The following is a 24,917-nucleotide window of genomic DNA, read 5'->3' as shown; positions in this document are numbered from 1 at the left end:
GATATGGCCAGTCTTCATACAGATTGTTCCAAGGAGAAGAGGGGCAAGAATGGGAGATGTAGAGGAGGTTAAACAAGGCCCTGTGGGTATCAGGACTTTGTAAAAGGTGTTTGTTTGTAGAACAGTTTTTTTGTGAAGGACCAGGAGCCATGCTTGAGCCAGTCTCTGTTTCTTTCCTCTTAGTGGGCTGTTCACAGCTTTCTCCTGGGTTGCATGCAAAATCACAAAACCTTCTGAACATTATGGCAAAGCAATCAAATGATGGGAGACACAGTAAGCACAGCACAGTGTATGTGTGAATAGAATCACAAAATGGGTTGGGTTGGAAGGGACCTTCAAGCACATTTCATTACAAACCCCTGCCATGGGCAGGGACACCATCCACTAGCCCAGGTTGCTCCAAGCCCCATCCAACCTGCCTTTGAACACTTCCAGGGATGGGGCAGACACAGTCTGGGCAACCCGTTCCAGAGCCCCACCACCCTCATGGTGAAGAAAGAATATCTCATCTAAATCTGCCCTCTTTCAGATGAAAGCCATCACCTCTCATCCTACCACCACTGCAGCTTCCTGAGCAAAGTCACTAAACCACAAATGAGGAACAGGAAAAGAAAATCAACTTGACACTGCACTTTTGTGTGACCCACCACACGCAGATCACACACTTAACACCAGTTTGACAAGAGCCCAGAGTTAATATTATGTTGTCATCTTAACAGCAGCCACATACAGAAGGCAGAAGTCCATTTCTTGATCTGCAATAAAGGCCTGTGGAACCAGACAGGCTGGGGAAAGAAACAGCAAAAGCCAAGCTGAGGGTGATCCAGATCTCAGGTAAAGGGAAACAAAGGGTGTCTGCACAGAGCAAAGCAGATGCCTGAACTACCACTGGAGACCTGCCAAGCTTGACTTGAGAACCCCTGCACAGAAAAGTTCTTCTCAACAAGGCTCTTTAGCCCCTGTGGAGAGCTGCACCAACACAATTATGTGACTTCTGCTGTGCAGGATCTCTTGCTCAAAGGTACCTAAAATCTTTACACAGTCTCAGATCATGTGGCATAGAAATACTGTGAAGGAATTGCTTGACTGTATCTGAGGACATGAAAAGCAGGTCAGTGTCCTCGAGTGCTTTGTAGAGCTCAGAAGAGAACACTGAAGCAGCAGCAAAGGGGTGCATGCAGTAGAAGCTTTCTGCTCTCTTTTGGGCTCATCCAGTGAAATAAATACACATTTTGACATAGAATTTACTAGCAAACACTACCAAACACAGACTCTGGTGCTCTGTATGTTATAACCTGTGAAAATAAAGCCTGGCTTTGTTCCTGGAACAGGCCATGGTAACACCTTAACTGCTCTCAGGATCTGGTTTGCTTTGTCAGCTTGTGTCCACTGGCACTTGGGGTTTTTTGTACCAAAGTACCTTCTGCCTTTCATTTATCGGCTTGTGTGGCTTCACAGAGATTATGAACCATTCTGTCTATACAAAAGCCATATTCTGTAATGATCATGTCAGAAACGAGTGCCAGTTTGTGAGAAGTAGAACAGGCTGAAGGAACATCTTTATTCCTTGTTTACAATGAAATTGGTGGTGGGAGGTAAAAGTAGATCATCATGTTCTTGTGCCTAGTAAATGATAATTGACGTATATAACGATCAACTACCAGGCCTAGATATAAGCCAATGTCTTTCCCATAATCAGACAAATCCTGTAATATCTCTCTTCACAAGTTCTGTCCTGAGCTGCTTTCTCATTCTGTAGGGACAGAGGCCACTCTGTTTCAGTGGGATCCTTGGAAATCCAAAGTGACTCCTTTCATTAGCAACACCACCATATTGCTGCAGAGCTGGATTCCCTGGCTTTCAGTGTAGAGCTGTTGTTCTGTATTGAGTCATGACCAGGGTTCTGGCAGTGACAAATGATGACTTGGGTTCCCTGCAAGTGCATTAGTTGTTTCCCTGTTTGAGATTTGCTCTACACATGTGTCTTTGAGTTTGGGTGGGTGGAGGGGTTTGATAGCATGAGGGACTGCAGTGGTGGCCCCTGTGAGAAGCTGCTGGAAGCTCCCCAGCTCCAAGCTGGACCTACCTCTGGCCAACACTGAGATAAAGGGGTGCTTCTGTGACCACTATTTAAGAAGGGTCTCGTAGGATTAGATGTGAGTTGCCTAGCCCTGTGAAGTAACTCCCTTCCCAAAGCAGACAGGTGCTCAGGGCTGTGTGGTGCTGGCAGTTGTGCCTCTGGGATGATGCAGCAGGGACCACCTGCCCTGGGCCAGTGGCTGGTGACTCACCCTGACTGCAGGCAGTGGATGGGGAGCACGTGCCTGGGCTGCTGCTGATGCACCTGTCTCTACCTCCATTTTTATCTTCTCCACCTCCATCTGTACCTCCATCCCCACTTTCATGTCACTCTGTTTCCTCAGCAGCCTCCAGCTCATGCTGGAAGCACATCCCAAGCTGAAAGCTGAGCAGAAAGGTGCACTGGTCCCACTCTGGCCAGTTGAGCAGACCTGTGGGACAGGTCTCAGCACCCCTGTCCCCTCTTGCTGCCTGGGGAGAGCCATGGGGTGATAGAGTCTGTCCCCAGCAGGAGCTGGCTGGGGGCCAGGTGGCTCCTTGGCCACCAGACCCCCAGCACTGGGGGGCCAGGGCCTGCAGCTGGAGCATCCCATGTTCAGTGTGCCAGAGCAGCTTGAGGAGGGACAAGGGCTTGTGGCTCTGTCAGTGCAGAGGTAAGGGTGAGCAGCTCTGCTCCCTGCCCCATGGGCCCGGGCACAGCCCCAGCCTGTCCCATGCAGCCCCCAGCCCTGTGCCTGCCTTAGCACCCAGAAACTCCTGACTCTGTGCAGGCAGCTTTTGGGCTCTGCTGCTTTCATCTGTACAGACACTAAAACGTGGATCAGTTTTCCCTGACTCTTGTCTAGGAATCCTGCTGAGGAAACTGACTTTTTTCTTGCTCTCCTTCTGGAAAACAGGACTAATCAACACTGTTGGGGCAGCAATGCTCATGATATGAAAGGGTTCAGTAAAAGGTGGATGTCAAAGGTAACTCATTCAGACAGTTTCCCTTGGAGTAAAAAAGCAGTTTAAGTCGTTTCTTTAAAGCACAAGTGAAGCTGCAAAAAGCTGACTTGCACAGAAGACAAACCTCAGGCCACCTCTACTGTCACTTGCATCAAGAGGTTGGTCACAGTATTCTTCACTTGTGCCTGGGATCAAAATATGGACTGTGCTAGGAAATCATACCAAATGCTTGTCACTAGATAAGCTTCAAAGCTCAAGTGAGTCTTGGGTTTGGATTGTCTTTTTTGTTTTGCCAGATCAGACTCTCTTACAGTTCAGCAGGGAGATGATATTTTGTTTTGTAAATACCCACAGACAGAACTTGAAATTTCCCTGAAAGGCTTTACAGCTTGGTAAAAAAGCAGATCAAACCTAGTAACATATTGAATCTGGTTACTGCAGTTTCAGGAAGATCAGGAATGTCCTTAGTTTGCCCTTGGGAGGAATGGTACCTTCATCATGACAAGACAGCTTTTTCATATGGAAATAGCAGGTGGCAGGAGTAAAAACAGACTTTGTCTCAGAGAAACAGACGGAACAATTCCAAGAAAAGTGGAATCACAGAGCTAGGTTGGAACTGGTCACAGCTTTATTCTGCAAAAATATTCTGCTTTTGCCACGATGGAGTGAGAGAAGGTGTCTCCCCACACCCTCTGTGTTTATCAGTCCAATCTCTGTGTCTCAAACACAAGACTCTGCCATAAGGACCAGAGTTTAAATATATATTAGGAAATAATCTAGTCCAATCTGTTTGGGAAAGCTCTAGAAAGCCTATTCCAGAGTTTCACATGGAACTTCTGGGGAGAAAAAGCAATCAAGAGCACTGAAAGTATGAAATAATCCTTAGTGCCAAGTGTCAGGCAAAACTGAACTCACAGCTCTCGGTGCTGTGATTTATTAATCCTTTTATCAAGCCTATGCCATCCTCTGAATGATTTTCCAGCTCTGACTGCTGGTAAGCATTTCCTTGGAAGCTGTGAACTGTTAAACCATTAATGGTCTAGTGGTAAGGGCTTATTAAGAAGAAGACACCTTGAACCACAAAGCAGAATAAAGAACAGATATCCAGTTGCAGACGTGCTACCTCAGAGCTCTCATCCGGACTCCTCTGAGAAAAGTGAAGCTTCAGAGAGTCATCTGGAGGAGTGGCCATCTCCTCTTCTGCAATTGACTCCTCACACACTGAAATTGGAGATCTGGGGCAGAAATAGCAGGAGGGAAATTTTATTTAGATAAAACCCCACTGTATGCTGTAACTTGGTTTTTGAAAGTCAGGCTTTGCACAGGATGAAGGTTAAATATTTCATGCATTGAGACTCACTATAAAGAAACTCTTCAGCACTCTAGGCAGCTCGTGGAGTTCTTCAGCCTTCAGACTTTGAGGCCTTCAGATAATTCCTATTTAAAAGGAGCAAAGCAAACACCAAAACCCCAGGCTGGACTTTGAAGCATGGCCCGAAACAGACACATATTGCTGGGAGAGAAGCTGCCCTTCCCTAGAGACATTCAGAGAAAATGTCATGCCAGCTCCCCTGGGCTTTATACCGAAGAAGGAGCTTCCTCACTCCATGTATTACAGAGTATACATTCATCTATATTTGCCATAAGCAGCCTAGATTCATCCTCCTGCCAAATGGATCCCTTCCTTTGGCTGCATCTCCCCATGATGATGTCCAGCTGACCTGCAACCTGCTGAGGAGTGAAACATCACCTAAACGTTAACAGACCTAACTCTGACTACAACATGGAGGTCTGTTTTTCCACAGCTACTTTTGGTGCAGAAGTCACACTTCAAAGGCACCTGGAAGATAGCTGGTTGTGAGGAAGCTGGAGCTCTGTGAGCCCCAGGCAGCCAAGCCCTGGAACTGACAGTGGCTTGGCAGGTTTGCAGAGCAGACTGGATTGAATATCAAGAGAGAAAAAGAATGAGAAATCAGGAAATGCAATAGTATTGGTATTTCCTAAAGATCAGAGTTTCCTATAAAATGAATTGCCATGCAATTTCAACATGTCAGGCCATTTGCCTTTGTTTAGGGCTTGTCAGAAACAGCTCATAAATAAGGATCAGGGTTTGGGAAGTTACCTCTTCAAACCTCTCGTAACATGCTGCTCTGAAACTGGCTGACCTTCAGGTCATTGAGTTGGCAGCTTTGAAGGGCTTGCTATGTGTTCCTTGACTTGGATGTTTTTGTGAGCATTACCTGGCATCAGAAGTACAGGACAACTCCACAGGTCTCAATGGCTACAAACGTTACAGCAATATCTTCTGTTCCATTTCTGCTTGGGCTTTGCCCTGCCACCGTTTATGAGCTGAACATAAATTACCTGACTTTAATTCATGACCCAGAGTTCAGAGCATTTCCCTAGAAATAGCATTCTCTGTTTGGGACTCTGCTGCCAAATTTGAATTCCTGGAGCTAAATTCCATTCCCATCCAAGATATTTCTTCTTCCCATATTTCCCATCATACTGTTTTATACTATTTAGGCCATTTATATTTTCATGCTCCCGCAGTTACTTCTCAAATGTTGCTTTGTTGCTTTGCAATTATGCTCTTCTCTGTGTTCTCTGAAGTCACCTTCAGACCTTTAAGCACCTTCAAATTAAACCAGCCATTTGACTTCAGTCCAAATTGCATTTAATAGGAAAGCTGCACTAAACCACTTGCATTCCTTGGACAGGAGGAAGAACTGAAAGATGCCCAAAGTATTATTTAGTCTAGCCTTTAGCTGGCAGGGACCATGAGGAAAACCTGCTGCTCTTTGCTGTAAGTGTTGCTTTAATTAAAGTTAATAGTAATGCTAATGTTAATTCTATCCTATGCAAGATGTTTATCCCTGATCCCAGTTTGGCTGTAAATTTAATTCTAACTAACCCAATCCTAGTTGTCCCTTCACCACAGCTGTCTGCACTGTCACAAGCAGCTTGTGTACACAGAAAATACAAGACAGACATGAAATGCAGAAATCCTTCCCTTGAGGCTTTTTAAATTTCCTGCTGCAGAAGTGTTCACTAAAGCTATACTGATTGCTTCCCCTTTTTGTCTTCCATCTTGCCTCCTTCCAAGCCTCCTTCTTACCTCCACTGTGTGCGGTTCAAAGCAGCACCACAACCAGCACTGAGGGAGGATGACATCCCTAATTTCAGACTGCTGCAGGACATCCCAGCCATCAGTTCCAGACGGGCTGCCAGGACAGCAGCCATGAGCCACGACACTGATCCCACTCATGATCCATCATCTAATACATTATTCATTGATCTGTGAGACCCAGCTGTAGAACAACTGAAACACCCAGGCTGTAAGCTCTCGTCCATAGACCAGAAGGTAGGGAAAACGAGAAACAGGAGACTCATGAAGTCAAATATACTTAGTAGGTCACAGTGACATTTTGTGAGTGTTTTTCTACAGCATGAAAGTGTGACACCTTCCCTTTTCATTCAGAGAAAGCCTGCTGGGTAGGCAGGGAGACATCAGCTGCAGGGACAGTGATCACGCAGTGCCATCAACTGTTTGCTGCCGGTATCCACATCGTCTCAGACTGCTTTCAACAAAAAAGGATGACACAAATGCCACAAAAATCGAGCAACTCATCAGGATTTTATTGCTAAACAGAAGTTTATCAATTTAAACACAGCATTTTGCAACAAAGCTCAGGTTCACTTTCTCGTGCAAGAGGCATCTGAGGGCAGATGTCTTGGGGCTGAGAGCAGCAACTGAGGCAGCTCAAGCACTTGGAACAGCTGCTGGGAAGAATTTTTCAGTGTTGCCTCCTGCTCAGGGAGCATCCCCAGCCCTCCTTGTTCAGCAAAAGGCCAGCTCTGACAATGAGGCTGTTCTGTTTCTTTTAGCTATTGTTGATAATAAGTAAACTTAATGTTAGAGAAGCATTTTGAAGATTGAAATTCTCTCTCTGTAGCAAAAGCAGTTGCAAAAGACAGAAAGAAACTGTCCTGGCGTGCCTCAGCTGTCTGCAGAGAGGCTGCTCTGAAAGTAAGGCCTGTTATGCACCGAGGGAAGAGCACAGGTCCCTGCTGGGTTTGGCTGGGGTAGAGGTAATTTTCTTCACAGCAGCTGGTATGGGGCTGTGTTTTGGATTTGTGCTGGAAACACTGTTGATAACAGAGATTTTTAGTTACTGCTGAGCAGTGCTTGCACAGAGCCAAGGCCTTTTCTGCTCCTCACCCCATCCCAGCAGTGAGGAGGCTGGGTTGGCCAACCCCAGCAGACCCAAGGAATATCCCAGGCCATATGCTGTCGTGCTTGGCACATAGAGCTGGGGAAGAGGGAGGAAGGGGAGTAGGTTCAGTCTTCCAAATGTCCATTACACGTGACAGAGCCTGGCTGTCCTGGGGATGGCTGAGCACCTGCCTGCAGTGAGAAGTGCAGAATGAATTCCTTGTTTTGCTTTGCTTGTGTGTACACAGTACTGAATTGCTCTCCCTGTATCTTGCAGGAAGATACAGAATGCAGAGTCCAAAAATACCATCTGAGAAGGATTGCAAGGACTTCAGAGGTGAGGATCAGAATTTGATCTGGACAAACTGGAGGAGCAGTATGAAGGGAGGTGGGTGCATCTCACTGGAGGTAGGAAGCATGAGCTGTGACAACACGAGTAGGGCAGTGACGAGCTAGAGTGGGCAGCAAGGTGAGAGGTGTTGACAGCACACTTCTACAAATCAAGTATTGTATGGGGATATATGTGAAAGGAGCACTGAGTACAAGTCATTCTGCCATGAATCAGCACTCCTGAGGCCGCAGCAAGGACACTGGGAACAACAGAAACCAGGAAAATAGGGGCTATGGAGAAGATCAGGGCAAAACCCAAGTTTTGCCTAGAAAAGAAAAAACAGAGAGATGGCAATAACTGATGTGGCTGAATCAGCGTTTGCAACTCAAGAGAACTCACGGGTGCCAAGTAATTTTTGTCCTGACTTTCCAAAGTAATTAACCTTCAGATCAAGACTAAGCAGGAAACTAATGAAACCCATCCATCACTAAAAAGGAATCTGACAGGGACTTTGACGGGACCAAGATTGTATCTGAAAGAGAAATCCAGGCTCCAGAGTACTGTAATTGAACAGAATGCCTTTCAGCCCTGATAATAACGCCTTGACAAGTGGTGCTGCTCTAAGCCTCAGACTTGGGAGCAGGCGAGGGGCAGGGGGGATGTTGTGTGCTCAGGCAGTTCTCACCCAAAAGGATTACATGATTCAGTTGAACTCTTCTCCTTGGATTCCTTCTTGGAGAACAAGCTAGACTTTTCCTCATGGCCTAAAAATGCTGTGTCTAGCCATTTCTCTAAGAAATGTCATTTATTACAGCTGCATAAAACTTATCTAGCCGATAAGGGTTTTGTTCTCTTTCATGAGAACCTGCACCTGTGGGAGCCGCCGCTGAAAGAGCGATCAAACGTGATCCCGCAGTTCAAAGCGTTTGTGAACTTGTGAGACTGTGAGGAACGGCACCCGCTGCCCGCGGCCTGCAGCGGCGGCCTTATCGTGCGGCTCAGCCACAGAACAGGGCGAGGAACGGCAAGGAAGCCACGACTGCCGTCTGCTCGTTGCTGTGGCCGTGCTGCCAGCTCAGCCCTCCCCTGCGGACCCTCCCCACCGAGCGCTCCCGCGCACCGCCCGGCGGGCGGAAGACAAAGAGCTCCAGCTCTGCAGGGTGAACTGGGCACCCTGGCTTAGGGCAGGGGCTGACAGCCCCTCGGCCTGCCCCGCACCGGGCCGGGCAGCGCTGAGGCGGGCGGGAGGAGGCGGCCATGGCGGCGCGCGCTGCTGCCCTCAGCGAGGCGGCGGGGCGGCGCGGGGGGGGGGTGTCGCCATAGCAACCGGCCGCCCGCCGCCGCGGCCCAATGGGGAGGCGGGAGGGGCGGTGGCGCCCCCTAGCGCCGGAAGGGGCGTGGCGGCGGCGCCGGAAACGGGGCCGGAGCGCCGCAGGGTGTGTGTGCGTGCGCCGAGCGGCCGCCGCGCTCCGAGTCGCTTCGCCCGCCGGGATCCAGGCCAGGCCAGGCCGCCGCCAGGTGAGGGTCCCGGGCCCCTCCCGCCGGCCGCACCGGCTCCCCGCCCCGCCACTTCCTTGCCGCCGCCAACGGGGCTGGGCCGCTGCGGCCCCCGCTGGCGCCCGCGGGAGCGTGCGGGGGAGGCCTCCCCGGCCTGCCCCCCGCCGGCCGGGCCCCGCTCCTCCCGCCGGCTGAGCCGGCGCAGCCCCGAGGCGGGGACGGGCGTCCGAGGCCGCAGCGGGCCACGGGGTCCGTGCGCGCAGTGGGGAGCGGGAGGCGGTGGGTCCTGCCTCCCTCCCTCCTCCCCGCTCCGAGTAACGGTGTGACCCTCCCTCAGCAGCCGCTGCGGAGCCCGGGCGGGCGGTGCCGCCTCCTCCCCGAGCGCCCGGCCCTGCCCCGCCCCGAGTGAGTCACTTGCTCCGCGGCGGGCGCGCCCGGCCGCGCACACCTGTACCGCGGCGGGGAAGGGCCACCGTGCCTGGCGGCCGCGAGAGGAAGGATAGCGTGCTCCTACGCGCCGGGCCGGGTCACAGTCACGGCCCTTCCTTCTCTTCCCCAAGGCTCTTGTATTCGCGGCCCCAAACCAAGAGAGGGGCTGGGTGTCCCCGCCGCTTCAGCAAAGCAGGAGCTGATTGCATAGCCGAGATGCTGGGCCCTGTCAGCGGGAGAGGGGAGGTGCTAGTTCCATGCCCATTGTATGAGCAGAGGCGATCACGGGCATGGGAACGCTTTAGAGGGAGACAAAATCATTTTTTATTTATGATTCCTGCCCGATTTTGATCATTTGTATCCATTTGGGAGTAGAGATGCCTTTAGGGAGGACTCCAGAGGGAAGGAAGGTTGGTTCAAGCCAGCCATAGGTATCTTTTGAGGTATGTCTAGTCAGATACCAATTGGGATGATCAGATTTCACCGTCTTAGCCTCTGGGAGCAAAAATGCATCTGATGCAGAGGTCACAATATAAAGTGGTTGCTTTCAGCAGAATTCTTTATGAATAGCTAAAATACCTTTTCTGGTGGTAGGGAGACACACATCATAGAATCATAGAATGGTAGGGGTTGGAAGGGACCTTTAGAGATCATCTAGTCCAACCCCCCTGCAGAAGCAGGTTCACCTAGATCACTTGAAATGCTAAATTCCTGCCTAAAAATATCAGAGAGTTGGAGAAGGTTTGTAAGGTTTTGTAACTTCAGTAGCAGTTGGAATATTTGTGTCTTTACACTCTGACTGCTGCAAGACACCTCAGTCAGGAATGTTAATGCTTTTTTACAGAGAGAAGAGCTTGCTTTTGTTTTAAAATAATAAGACACAAACTGGAAATGAAAACAAGGAAGAATGCCTTTTTCACCCTTCATCTTTAAAAGTTGCAAAAATCTAGCCAGTATATTCTTTTGTTTATTAAATGGGTACTAATAAAGTGATAGACTCGTTGCACAGATGGGCCTGGTGCAGTTCTCTCAACCTCATTATGTCAGTACCGCATGTTCTGATCTCTGCTATTTTGATGTGGAGCCTTTCTTTTTTTTGCCTTTGCCAGTATGCAGCTTTTTGGGCTGCATGTGAATAAACTCAGATGAGGCGGAGTTAAATAAATAATGATTTGAATAGTGAGGTAAAAAGTTGGTACTGTAATCCTTCTGATATCCCAAAGCATCTCAGTAGGACTGGGCATTATAGTTGTGTGTCATTTATATGGCTGCACTTTTTGCCCCACCCTGTAATATAAATACTCTCAGTTTATTATTAACAAGAGTGATTTACCTGTGATATGAATTCATTAGTTTGGCACGAACTTTATGCCTGAGGGAAGATTTTTTGGGATAACTCACTATTTCCACCTGGACTCTTGCCAAAACCAATCCTGCTAGATGGAACAAAAAGGTGTTACTGTGTAAGTATATGGTGCTGTGGAGCTGTGTGCTTGTCTCCACCTGCAGCTGACTTCCACCAAGTGCCACAGGCATGCAGGACTTTCCAGCCTGTGCTCCCTCCTTTAGACGACATTAAGAAGAACAAGGCTACCTGACACTAACTGGAAGTGGTGTGTCCAGCAGCAGTGTTCCTACACACTGTTGATACTTGACATAGACATGTCATCTCTGTCTATGGAGACTGAAAACTACTGAATGGCACCTTACTAAAAATTATATTGGTCAGTTTTAAGGAGGAGCAAGTAATGATGGCAGAAGATGGCCAGAGCAGGTTTAGGCACAGCCTTAGAGAATGTTAATTTTATCTGAACGTCTGCATAAAGCTTTAACCGTAAGGCCAGAGTGCACGGTTAATCAGTAAATGCACAGGAGGCTAAAGCTGTGTGCTGCACAAGGTCAGCAGGAATATCCTAACTATGAAGTCACTCTCCTTTTCCCCTCGTTGTGTTTGCAGTATACTGAACTACTTGTTACACCCAAGCTCTTGGCAGTTGTGGAACACTGCTCAGATCTTCCCAGTCACATTCATTTTCTAATCAGTTATTTAATGATGCACGGTTAGCCTTTGAGGGAACTAAAATAGAGAAACACAACTAATGAAGTGAAATGCTTAATACTACAATAAATCAGCTCTCCATTTAGAGAGAATTGATTCCTTTCCTGTAAAGAATATTGAGAGCAATGTCTACTTGCCAGTGAATGCCATCAATATCATGCAGATACTTGTGTCAGCATGTGTGTGCCTGAGTTATGGAGAGGGATTTTCCATTTGTTTTAGAAATAGTTATCTCCAAAGCTCTTACTCTCTGCAACTATAGAACTGTAATTTGAAATACCACTTACCTCATGTGAATGTTTAATTGTGGAATTAATTACCCCTCCAGAAATCAAATAAGGTATGTTCACATACTGCTGGAAAATTGAACTACAAATTCTGCACTAGTCTGCTGCTTTTCCTGTTACAATGTGAATGCACTTAAAGAGTTTGCAACTGAAGAGTATGATTTGCATCTCATTTCACCAAATCTGGTTTTACATTCACTCCTCTCAGTGAAACGTGCAGGTCTGTTAACCTGCCTCTCTTCTCGACTCATGAGGGACCAGTATGTCAAACCAGTAACCACACTGCTTTCTCACCCATTCTTTTTTACCGAGTGGAAGCATTTGTCTGATAGATTCTCATGCTTGCTATAAAGAGAAAAACAGTCCATAAAAATCAATGACTTAATTAGCATCAGAAGAGCAGGTCGTGGAGAACAGCAGACTTCAGGCCAGCATAGGCTTATTAGTATTGTCTTGTTGGTTCAATGTGTTATATAAGCCCGATTATTTGCAGTGTCAGTTTTCATTTGATTTCTGCAGACTTCACTTCTAATCTGGTTTGGCTTTGTCCTAAACGTCTCAGTGAGATTGGAAAGAACAAAGGCTATGAAGCAGAGGTAGTAGCTGCTGAGTAGTTAAGATGTAGTTCTCAAGCACCTGCAATCTTCTGAAGAGCATTATCTGTATGTTTTGCTCCTCAGCTGTTACTGGGATGTAAACTTCTAGTTCTGCGTGTCCATCTGGAAAGATCTGTGGGTGTACTGACGTGAGGTGCTATTCCCAGGATGGTCACACTAGCACCTTCTTACTGTGTCTTCCACTGAAAGTAACAAGGCAGTTGGAAACTGATGGCATTTTACAGGTTCACAGCTCTACCTTTGATGCTTTGTAATATGTCTACACCATTGTAAAGCTTCTGGGAGTGGGAACTAAGCCCTTGTAACTTTTAGTGCCTGCATACTTGCTATTCTGCATTTGTGAGAGATGGAAAGAGTTCTAGGCTATATAGAAGATGGTCAAAAGAAATCACTTAAAAATTGCATTTTGAGTGTGGGATTTAAAGTGATTCAAACTCCTGACAGCTAGTACTATTGGCCATGGTGGCTATTGCTTCTTGTAAATAATGTCCAGCCACTTCTTTTTGGAGAGCTACTAAGTTGTGGTTTGACAGATTCTTAAGAAGACAGTATCTTAAGAATTTGAAATGCATTGATGCATCTAATATGAGAATCTTCTGCTTAGAATGGGCAACTTCCAGGCCTCCTCCATGGCTGTGGTCTGCACGTCTCTGCTCCCTTTTCCATCTTCCCTCTTTCTCCCTTGCCAACATGGCATGGCTTCATTAGTCCTAGAATAGATCATTCCTGTTGGCTCCTGCTCATCACCTTTGTGTGTTTTGCTCCTAGCTGCAGGTAACCTTTGTTAGACGGCTTCTGTTTGTGGCCTAGGAGTATTTTTAGCTGTAGGCTTTGCTTGTTTCGGACTGTGGCACACTGATCCATTGTTAGAGCGTGGCTTTCATCTCCTCTGTGGGAGGGACCAGTGATAACTGATAGTTGCTTCTTTACCTTTTCAAACATCACTCCTTTCCTTGTATCTTTTTTCCTTCTGGCAAACACTTCCCTCTTTTGGAGCTCAAGCCAGCATAGCTCTGCAAAGCTCTCTCCAAGCTTCTAACAAGGTAAGCAATGGAGAATCAACTAAGGATTGTAAGTGCTCCTTTATGTAGCACCCTGTGAATAAAATCATGGTAGGCTTACTGTTGATTGCAGATAATTTGGATTGCAGATACTATTTTCTTACTGCATTTAAGTGCTATTAAATCCATGTTATTGAATAATGCTTTGTGTTTCTTAGCAAACCTACTGACAGTACAGATATTAAGAGGAATTAACTAAATGGCTCAAGCCCCTGTATACTGAATTTCTATGTCAAAACTAAGCCAATGAGCTTCAGAGGAGCTCAGTCTTCAGTAATCTTTGAGATACATTTAAGCTGTACATAAATTAGTTACATTACAGAGGAAAGCTATTTGATGAGAAACAACATTAAAATGCTCTGTGTTGGTATTTTGCCTGTATAATCGGAATGTTAAACTAGTTTCTGGATCTCTTTTATCCACTAGGTCTTTATGTCTTTGCAGTTCCCTCTGATTTCTTCCTTCATGTGTCCTTATATGAACCCATTGACTGCCATGAACTGACTTACATCTAAAGATAAATATGTCAGTGAGCTTGATAAAACAAGCTTTGCACCATTTCTAAACTAAACAATTTCATTTGTAAACGGGATGCTGCACGGATGACTTGTCTACAGATTAGACCACTATTGGCAAAGTGCAGATCAAAGATAAAATTGACCTTTCAATGGCAAAATGTAAACTCTGTTGGAGCTGCTTGCCTTTGGACTTCAACAAGCAGGCTTTTTCTATGTAATAATCACATTCCATAAGAAGATAAGATGGTTGCAATAGAAAGGCTCCTAGAAGCTTTGCAGGCTGTGAGGAAACTAGAACAACTCTGAATTGGTTTTGTTTACATGTCCTGGTGTTTACAGTTGGCTCTTGAAGCATAAAAAGCATTCTTCAGGTGTACTTTGTTCATGTGCACATTTTAGTGAGAGGGTAGAGAAATTCCACTCACAGATTACTTCCTGCATTAAACCCATAGTCTAAATTTAGTGCTGAGTTAAGGGAATGGTTTACCAGGTTTGATAGACACAACAGTGAAAAGTAGGATGTGCTCTCAATGGTAAACAGTCTGATGATTTCCTTTGGCTTGTTATGAATCAGTACTGAAATACACTTCAGAGCAGAGAAAAAAATTAACATCACAAACTTCACTTCCCCCTTTCCACATCAGGAGCCATTCTTTTGGTAAGTGTGCAGGAGCCAATGACAATAGAGCACATCCCTGTGGTAAAAGCCTCTTGAGGAAGACAGAGCCACATTAGTCATGTCTTAGAAGAACTTGTCACATTGCTGCCCACAGTCAGTCTGTCTTGTTCAGGGCTTTGAGCTGAAGCCCACGTTACCTTTTAATAGGTGTCAGAGTCCGCTAGTTTCAATGGAATATTTGAAGTGGAACTGAACTGCAGCCCAACTTTACTGACAAGTCCTCCAGGTCTCTTTCCAGGGGACTGGTCTTAGCATTATGTATCCTTACTGAGAGCCTTGTGTGGCTGGATGTGTTAGACTAGATCTACAAAGGATCAAACACAAGCAGGAGCAACTGTGACTTGCTATTATATAGCAGTCAGGGCATTTGAAGACTGAGTTTACTTCAGAAGTTTTCATGTGAAATGACAATGCTTGACTTGCTATCTTGAGTGATTTTTTTTGGGGGGGTGGAATATCTTCAGCTGGAGGGATTGAACATGTATACTCTTCCCCAAAAAATGTTGTAGTTGGGACTCTGTCCTTAGCAGTAGGAAACTCCAACTGCTCATACACATGACAGGAATTTGGGTCTGCATCTCGTTTTCCTGGTAGAGGATTTTAGTGTAAGGGTCAGGTTTCCTGACATAATAGTGTGGTAGGTGACATTTGCATTAAAATGCAAACGGAGCAGTGTGTGTGAGATGTTCTCCATCAGGAGTCTGTCAGACTGGGATCTTGAAAGGAGACAGTCAGGAATAAGGCTACAGCAATCACTCTCAGCCTATTGGTCATTTCTTACAGGATTGTAGAGGCTTGTCTGATAAACAGGCAGTTGTAAACTTACTGTTAGGTTTTCATTGTCCTTTTAGAATTTTCTTTAGGCTGTTAGATGTCAGCCTGAAAACTTCTTGTCTGAACAATGAGAGTCCTGATTGGGATTTAGGGAGTGGTAGAGGAACGCTATTGCTCAATACTGACAAGAATGAAAGCCCTGAGTCTGTCAGAAATGAACCTGTGCACCTGGAGAAATCTTACAGCTGAATTTGAGGCACTTTGAAGTTTGTGAGACATTGAGGTCCACTTAACATTGATAAAGGCATAGAAACCTCTTTAAGTTCTCCTGGAAACCAGGCCCTGGGTGGTTAAGTGTAAGGTTGGTAGCTCAGTGCCTGAGTTAAGTGTAGATTTTGTAGAAGTAAACAATGCTCCAGCCGCCTCACCAGCATGTTCCTTACAAACTTCATTTTTCATTGCTTAAGCTCTTCAGAGGCCTTGTGATCATGTGATGTGGTTTTCTTGGCTTCAGTCACTAAACTGCATTATCAGAAATGATAAACAAGTTGTTGCCATATAAGCAATGAGTTTTGTAGTAGCAACTGTCACATGGGCCATGTCCCATTCCATGTTTGGGAATGTCAGTGTTATTTAAAAGGCTTTGACAACCTGAAGCTGCAGCCACCCGAGCAGTGTAGAGTTGTCTATTATATGTCTGTTGATCCATGTACAAAAACACCCAGTTTTCTGGCAGGGTGGTATAAATTAACTTCCCATAGTTGCCAACAATTCCAACTTTACTGGGTGTGGTTTATTTAAATCTACAGAAACATCTCCTGTAGCATGCAAAAAAACCCTTCAGTGTCAGGAAGAGCTGTCCAGTGCTTCACTGCTCCTAAGAGATTGCTGTTGCATGATAGTGGGGAGAAAACAAACAAAAAAACTCCCAAATCAACTGAAACTGGTGGTTTCTGGGGTAGACCACGCAGTGTGTCCCAGGCTGAGCTGTGGCTACTGTAGGAAAAGGGAGAGATTGACGTGGGGAACATGTGGTGTGCTGTACTTAATGCCAATATGGATTTTGCTGTATTTTGAAGAACATTCCTCACATATCTTCAGGACTGTGATTAGTCATTTACACATTGAAATTCCACATATTTTGCAAAAGGTCAAATAAACTTTTAAGAAGAAATCCTTCATATTGCTCTGAGTTGATTGGTTTCCCACTTAGTAGTGACTGTGAGTTCTGCTTCACCCTGCAGCATTAACTTCCCCAGTGCAGACCATCAAGAGACATTCTTTATTTTTATTCCCCACTAATTACAGGAGAGCCATGGATAAAAGTGAGTTGGTACAGAAAGCCAAACTGGCTGAACAGGCTGAGCGTTACGATGACATGGCTGCTGCTATGAAGGCTGTCACCGAGCAAGGACATGAACTGTCCAATGAAGAAAGGAATCTACTCTCAGTTGCCTACAAGAATGTGGTTGGTGCCCGTCGCTCATCCTGGCGTGTCATTTCCAGCATTGAACAGAAAACAGAAAGGAATGAGAAGAAACAGCAGATGGGAAGAGAGTATCGTGAGAAGATTGAGGCTGAATTGCAGGATATCTGCAATGATGTTCTGGTAATAATCCAACAGCAAAAATAACAGTAGTTAGTACTGCAGCATTCTTCAGGGAGGCTGAAGGAGTCTTACTAGTGCTATAGACACTGCAGCACCTTAGCAGGGGAATAACCTCACATAGCCACATACTTGGGTCCAATTCTAGCTCCTAATTTGCTTCTTGGGGAATCTGTTCTAAAAGAGCATTTATTTTCTGTAATAGAGAACAGCAAACAAGGCAGTGTAGAAGACCCCAGTCTGCTTGTATGGGGTCACCATGAAAGCAAATGGAAGTCTGGGGCACTGGCAGGAGTCCTGCTGAAAGGCCTACCATTTAAATACTTTTCTTAATGGAGGTTGAGATCCTGAAGCTTGTTTAGTACTTTTTTTGGATGGAGAAGGTGTGTAGTTCCCCCCAAACAGCTTTTGCTACTTCCTTCACTTAGACAAGAGAGATTCTTTTTATTGCTGTTCAGTCTGCTAAAGACCAGTCAGGAGCAGTTGCTATGAGTAGTCAGTCTCTTAGTGAATGCACATGTGCTAACTGTGCCACTTTTCAGCTGGAGTTGCAGATAGAATTAGCTTGTTATGGATAATTTCACTGCTCTTTTTGTAGAATTCAAGTTTGTGGCAGCAAAAGTGACCAGATGTGGGCTAGTGTAAAGTTGTTGCTTTTCATTAGGTTGGTTATGGACATAGGTTTGCATCATTATCTTTAAAGGAAAGTCTTTACAATCTTAAGTCCTGAGATTCTGCAACAGTGAACTGTGGATAGCTACACAGCAAGCTTTCTACTTCCCAGGGATTAGGATACAAGTAGTTTATCTTTCTTTCCTGAGTTAGAAAACAATAAGCAAAGTGATTAATACATGAGTATGCGTAAGTCATTGTTAATGTTTTAACAGATCATGCTTACCTTTGTAGTGAAGGCTCTGTTTCAGACATTATCTTTATGAAATTTTGGGGAAAAAATGTGATGTTTCCTTTCTCAGGAACTCCTGGATAAATACCTTATTGTCAATGCCACGCAGCCAGAAAGCAAGGTCTTCTATTTGAAAATGAAAGGCGATTACTACAGATACCTCTCAGAGGTGGCATCTGGGGACAATAAGCAAAGTAAGTAGACATGAAATCTCCATTCTACTGGGTGTTGGGCACGTTCTTCTTCCCTAACATGAAGTATGTATTTCTTCTTGCCACTGCTCTGTAGTGTTGAAGACTGGTGCAGTGCAGGTCACTTTTAGAGAAAGACTTCACTGAATAGAAGTGATTGACAGATGTTCATCAAACCAATTAAATTCTGCTTGCACCCCTTGACCTCAGTGACTGAGTCTCAAGCATGTTTGGCAATATAAAATCCTTTTCCTGGAGAATGTGTTTTTTCTCATGGAAAATGCCCTATTCCTATCATTGCTTGTCTAAACTATGAAGTTAGCTCACAAGTCTTCACTGTTTGCAAGCTTTCTGTGTGCAGTTATGGGCTGTTGGGTTACTGGGTCATAAGCCAAGGAATCCTGAAATGTTAAAAGTAATGTTGAACTGTGCCTGAATTACTGGTGAGTATATGATGAAGCCTGATGTCATGCAAGCTTGCTATTCTGGAGCTATTGTTACCCATTAGCCAGGAAGGGACTTTTGTCTTTCCTCTAAAACCCCAAACTGAAATTTAAGGTTCATGACCTATCTGTTAAATATTTCCTTGTAAATGTAGTTTAGATACCTCTCCTTCCCCATGTGGTTTTGTCTGGTTATGTTATTCAGAGCTATTACTTCTTCAGCTAGGCTGGAAGTGAGTGTTAATTCACAGTACACTTTGACTGAAGTAAAGCTTTTGCTTATTCAGATTGGTTGGAATTTACTTCAAGTAAATTTCATTTTAAGTCTCTATTAAAAAGTTGAACTTCTGTATCTCAAATACTTCTGCCTCAAAAGTTCAGCCAGTGGTAGGCTTTTACATCTAAAACCATTGCAAAAAAGCATCTGTGCATGTGTAATTGTATGAATTTCTGTTGGCACGATAGTTTAGAGCAAGGATACAATAGCTTCCCTTGTGATGTACTGTGCATTAATATGATTGTAATTACTTCTTGCAGCAACGGTAGCAAACTCTCAGCAAGCTTACCAGGAGGCATTTGAAATTAGCAAGAAAGAGATGCAGCCAACACACCCCATTCGACTTGGTTTGGCTCTAAATTTCTCTGTCTTCTACTATGAGATACTAAATTCTCCTGAAAAAGCCTGTAATCTGGCAAAGACGGTAAGCAGACTCTTCATGGAACCGGTTGTTGCAGAGCCTAAGGAGATAATTACATGGTTGCAGTAGCACTCTGTACATGATTATGCTTTTTCATATCCAATTCCTTAAAAATGCTGTCATCTTTAAACTGTCATCCGAGTGTATTTTCAGATAAGTTAGTTTGCAAGACTGGCTTAGCTTTAAGAAAAGCTAATTTGCTGGTGCAGCAGATCCCCTGAAAGAGGAGACAAAGTGCCTCTTGTTATGCCCCTGTAGTTCTTTTAGAATGTGCTTCTGTCAAATTTGAAGTCTTGGATGTGTTCCTGTCACTTAGGCAGACTCACCCCAAGAACCTTGTTCAGTTCCACCTGCCTTTCTGCCTAAAGTTTTCTTGTAAACTTGCTAAATGTAACAGATCCCAGGGAATGATTTGCAAAGCATGTCACGGAGCACCACCCTGAGGTCTTTGACACTTCAGTCTGCACCCCCCTGAACATTTCTGTTTTCCCACTGATTATCATGTGATCTGGTGCTGACTTTGGTTTGCATTTCTTCTCTTGGTGGAAAATGAAAAATACCAGACTCTTTTGTCACTGAATTTGAATAGTAACGTGCCAAATCTGTAATCAGAAGTGGATTCAGAGAGCAGAGTGTCAAAGTGTGTGTCTTTGCTTGTCTTTAGGCATTCGATGAAGCGATAGCAGAGCTGGACACGCTGAATGAAGAGTCTTACAAAGACAGCACGCTGATCATGCAGCTGCTTAGGGACAACCTCACTGTAAGTATCTCATGGCAAACAGCAACACTGTGTGCTGGTAGCTCTTTAGGCTGCTGGACTCTGAAGTGGCTGAACACTTTGGTAGTTCTGTGCCATTCAAAGCATCTTCTGGAGCATTAACCACATGTCTTAACTGCATGGCTTTGAGTAACCAGACCAGTTAGACTTGCTTGTTTAAACCAGAAATCACTTGCTAATCACTATAACAGCCTCAGCTTTTTAGAACTTGTCTGTTCTCAGCAGCCAGCTTTATGTTGAGCTTGCAAACTTTTGCTGGCTTCTTACATCTTCTCCTCTACTCGTTTTCTAATTCATTATTCTTCAGCTTACAGTGAAGTTCAGTGTTGCCCTTGGTTGATAAAATGGCACAGCTAATGTTAATGAAGCTGTTTTCCCTCTGCTGGCAGCTGTAATTACCTGTGTGCTTTCCCTAGAAACACCTGTTTGTGTTTTCTTACAGCTATGGACGTCGGAAAACCAGGGAGATGAAGGGGACGCTGGGGAGGGAGAGAACTAATGGCTGTCATGCTTCACTCTGTGTTCAATGTCCCCCTGTATCCTACACATATATCCCTTTGTGCGACAAGCAAAAAGAATAGTACATCGACTTTCACAACCTCAACGTAGCAAAAACTGTCTGTGGGGTAAAAACAGTTGGTTGGTGTTTCGTGTCCTTGAGCGGCGGTCGGTTATTCCAATGGCATTCCCAGCTTTCCTATTGGGAACATTTACAGTTACCATTACCGTGTTTATATTTTTAACTGAACACTGTGATTATGGGTTTTGTGATTGCAATTGAACTTTACAAAACTCTTATTGGTAGAAAAAGTAGACGTCAATTGTGTGACTCTGGCGAGCTTAATTTGGCACCAAAACAGTCGAGGTACAATTCTGTTGTAAAGTTGTACAGAAAGTTATAGAGATTCTATTGTGACATTGGGGCATGGAAGGAAAACAGTCCGATGTATGGCATTCCAGTTAGTGACACTGCTCTCGGTTAGTTCAACGGGCACACTCTGTAGATGTTTGTAACCGAATCTGAGGCACCGCTTTCAGTCAAAAGCTTACTATGTTGGTCCTATCTTTCTGGGGAGGGGGTTTGTTTGGGGGAGGAGGGTAATGGGGGAGGCAGCAGCTTGATTTCCAAACTCTTTACGCTGGCAGATAACCAGGATTTGACTTTTCAAAGTGCTCTCACGCTCTCACGACATGCATGACTTAAGCCCCTTCCCACAGCAATAACATACCTAGTTACACCTTACACAATCGTCAGTAGTGAGAATTCTTGGTTCACTACCATGGACTTGCAATAGGAGAAGATTCAATTTTTTGAATGGCCTTATTAGTTTGGATGATACCATGAAGTAATCTGCCACTTTTGCATGACTTTACTCTTAGGTGAATCGAAATTTCCATGGTATTCCCATTTTGAATTTATCCTGGAAACTTGTTAGGGAATCCACTCAGCCACCTTTCAGTTCCCTTGATAGAAATTTTTCTCCCATTGGCCTCTGTTCATCCTTGACCCTCTCACCTGTTTAAACTCCATTCAAGTGATTTTGGACTCCCACATATGCGTCATCCTTTCCTCGATGATGGGAGATGTCAGGATGGTGGGTGAGACCTGAGCCTGCTCAGGGACAGGTTTCCTTCTTGGATATTTGAAAGCTGCCAGCGCTGTTGCAGTTTTCAGCTCCTCTCTGCCATTGTTTGGCAGCACAAGGGTCTGGCTCAAATATTCAGGATTTCCCATTTCTTGTTCTGGAATGCAGACCTACCCATTTGTACTGCTTGTGATCTGAGCTCCAAACCTCCTCACCTAGTTACGTTTCAATCATGTCCCATCAAACCTATTAAGAGTTCTGTGAATAATGCAGTGGAAAAGATTAGGAATAGTCACCTGTCAGTCTCTTGGTATCATCCCCCTGCCTTCACATTCCACTTAGCTAGAGGCTCCATCTGTCCCTCTGTCCATCTGTCCGCTGAAGAGAATTTCATGCACTGATTTTAAAAGTCCCCTCTACTAGCTGAACAAATTGTGCAGTTAATACTTGGCGCTTGATAAACGCAGTAGTGAATGTGGAACCGAGCCTGTCTGTATATCTGGTAGCTCTTCGCTTTGTTTTTACTGACCAGTATTCTGCCTAAAGTTTGCTTCTGTGACGGTTATATTGCCTAGCACACACGTGGTTGTGAGAATAGTATAGCAAAAAGAAATACCTGGTTATTGATGTACTAGATTTGTGTATGTCTTTTAAGCAGTTCTAGTTTCACCTTACACAAAATAATCAGGAGAAGTGTAAAAGAATTCAAAAGTGAATAATAAAAAAAATTTTATCAGTTGTTTGGGTCTCATTTCTTTGGCAGAAAAAAACCCAATGTAGTAGTAAAATCACCACTCACCGTGTATGAAATGCTCAGAGCTGGGAGAAGTGAGGTCATTCGTCGTTTCCAAATGGTGTGAATACCTAATTATTCATCTCTGTGCAGAGACTTTCCACCCAACACCCACCCAGATTTGTAGTAGAAAACTACACTACTTTTTTGTTGTTGTTGAGTTCATTCTCGTGTTTTCATTGCAGGACTTAAAAGCACTTCACTTGCCATGAGTCATTGCATATTGTGTGGTCAAAGACACCATCCATGAGAAAAGTCTGTTGGTTACATGTAAAAGTTTTTCCTCAGGGAGTCAATCCCTTAACACGACATTTCTGAGCACAGGGTCAGCTGTCAGCAGTCCCTCAGTCTGTTCTCTGCACCTCAGGCTGCAGCACTGAGCAGAGTTGGGCCACTCATCTGGGCACTGACAGGAGCCAAAACACACATTTTGGTGGAGGTGTCTTCCTGGAAATGGGAGTGCCTGAAAAGATGGGTAGTGTTAGCCAGGGTGGCTGATAGCAGTCAGCCTGAAAACATCCGTGGGGCCAGGTGGGGCCAAAGCAAATGTCCTTCCTGCACCTGGAGCCTCTCGCTCCTCCCATGGGGCGATACAAAGCTGCTCTGGGGATTGTGTATCGTGGCTCCTTTTGGGTGACCACTGCAGAGGTGTTGGGCCCAAATCTGACTCGCTGCTGATGGAGCACTGACCTATACCATGGCTTCAAATTCTAGTCTCGCTATAGTTACTTTGTCATTTTCTTCAGCCTTAATAGACACGTCTGCCATTAAACGATCTTACAGTGTATGCTGACCCCCAGTTTGATTCATGCTCATAACACTGTCAGCTCCAAGAGGAAAAGATCCTGGGTCCTGCTTACACTCCTGTTCCCAGAGCACTTGTCCTGCCTCAGTTATTTCAGCTGACATCTCCCATCCTTACTGTCTCTTTTAGGAGAAATGATAAGCCCTGGGGAGTGCTCTGCAGCAATGATGAGTTAAGAAAACATCCTAACTTTTCAAGTAATTCTATAATTTTGGGAAAGAGCCCTCCAGCTGTGCCAGCCACAGTCAGAGCCTGGGTGTACTCCACATATTTAACTGACCTAATTTGTTCTGTTGCGGCTTCTCTTCCTGGCACTGGTGCTTGTCTGAGCTCAGGGTCAGCAGGGGAAACCACCAGCAGGCTTTTGGGAAGGTAAAGCTTCTGTTCTGCACTGCAGCTGAGCCTTCTGAGAGGATGGGCTGGGGTAGAGCTGAGCAACTAACTCATGGACGAGTTTTGCTCTAACATCAGGACCGTGGTGCTGCCTGGAGCAGGCTGGTCTGTCTCCTGAGCAGTTTGCAAAGCCTCCATGGCAACAGAGGAATCACCTTTTATTCATGAAATCCAGCAGACAAGTTGAGCTGAAGTGAACATGAGACACTTGTCCTGCTTTGAAGTGTAGAAGCAGAGGCAGTGTGGCTAAAACGTGGAGGTGCTGGTGCCTCGGGCCCCTCAGCCCTGCAACCATGATTGTGCTGGGGAAGTTGCTGGTGGAAGGAAGATGTTCAGTGATAAATCATCACCCCTCATACACCTGCCAGTACTTACAGCACGGCTGGGGGTGCTCTGTGTGGGTGAGGGTGACCTGACAGCACTCCTGTGTCATCCGGCCCGCGGCCAATGGCAGAGGCCAGCCCGTGCTCCGCGGGGCACCGCTGCATGTGGCCCCGGGCTCTGTAGGTGCCACCGAGCACAGCGCCTGCACCGAGCCGCCTCTATCTTACGGCTCCTGCCCGGAGTTTTAACTCCAGGGAGCTACATCCCAGCCGTTCCCTAAGACGCGTGGGCGGGACAGGCCGCGCCGGGCAGCGCTGCCGGGGCCCGAGGCCCCACCGCAGCCCCGCCTGAGGGCCGGCGGAAAGGCGGGACGCGGCCCCGGCCGCCTCGGCACGGACGCAGCTGCAGGCCCTCGGCTGCTACCGCGGCGTCCGCCCCGCCCGGGGCCGCAGCTGGCGAGGGGCGGCGAGGGGCGGCGAGGGGCGGCGAGGGGCGGCGAGGGGCGGCGAGGGGCGGGGAGGGCCCGGCCCGCCCCCGGCGCCGCGGCGGGAAGAGGCGGGCGGCGGCGGCAGCAGCCACAGCCGTTGTTGCCCATTGAGCCCCCGGAGCTCCCGTCGTGAGTGCGGGCCGGGCCGGCGATGGGCGGCGTATCCCGGGGCGGGGGCGGCTGACGGTTCCTGCCGGTGGGGAGGGCTCGGGCAGGGCGAGCGGCTCGCTCCTCCGCCGGCCCGGCGCCAGCCGAGTGTGCTCGGCCCCTTGGCCTTGTCCGGGCCCGGGGGCTCCTGCGGCGCTGAGGCCCGGCGGAGCGGGGGCTGCTCCCGCCTGGCGCCGGGCCCGTCGCCGCTGGGCCCTCGGCGCTCCGGCCTCCCCCTCACCTTTCCCAGCCGCTTCCATCGCTGTCGCC

The 24,917-nt window shown here is 46.3% G+C and overlaps 1 protein-coding gene across 1 annotated transcript; it reads left to right on the top strand.

Annotated features, from left to right (window-relative positions):
- Positions 1 to 8,986: 8,986 nt before the first annotated feature.
- On the top strand, positions 8,987 to 22,434 carry YWHAB (tyrosine 3-monooxygenase/tryptophan 5-monooxygenase activation protein beta). The gene is made up of 6 exons (XM_062009137.1): positions 8,987 to 9,089; positions 16,801 to 17,101; positions 18,073 to 18,196; positions 19,174 to 19,337; positions 19,999 to 20,094; positions 20,555 to 22,434. Exons 2-6 carry the CDS (start codon positions 16,808 to 16,810, stop codon positions 20,609 to 20,611), a joined length of 735 nt encoding a protein of 244 aa, XP_061865121.1. The 5' UTR covers positions 8,987 to 9,089; positions 16,801 to 16,807; the 3' UTR covers positions 20,612 to 22,434.
- Positions 22,435 to 24,917: the final 2,483 nt, after the last annotated feature.

Source organism: Colius striatus, chromosome 16 (assembly GCF_028858725.1).
Source record: "Colius striatus isolate bColStr4 chromosome 16, bColStr4.1.hap1, whole genome shotgun sequence".
Classification (NCBI taxonomy): Eukaryota; Metazoa; Chordata; class Aves; order Coliiformes; family Coliidae; genus Colius; species Colius striatus.
Note: the sequence above shows the minus strand (reverse complement) of the source record. Positions and strands in the feature narration are given on the sequence as shown.

Bases quoted from the DNA above. Each gene is read 5' to 3' on its own strand.
- YWHAB (XM_062009137.1), top strand. From the start codon at position 16,808: ATGGATAAAAGTGAGTTGGTACAGAAAGCCAAACTGGCTGAACAGGCT. The intron at 17,102-18,072 runs GTAATAATCCAA...TTCCTTTCTCAG, and splicing joins ATATCTGCAATGATGTTCTG to GAACTCCTGGATAAATACCT. The intron at 19,338-19,998 runs GTAAGCAGACTC...GCTTGTCTTTAG, and splicing joins CCTGTAATCTGGCAAAGACG to GCATTCGATGAAGCGATAGC.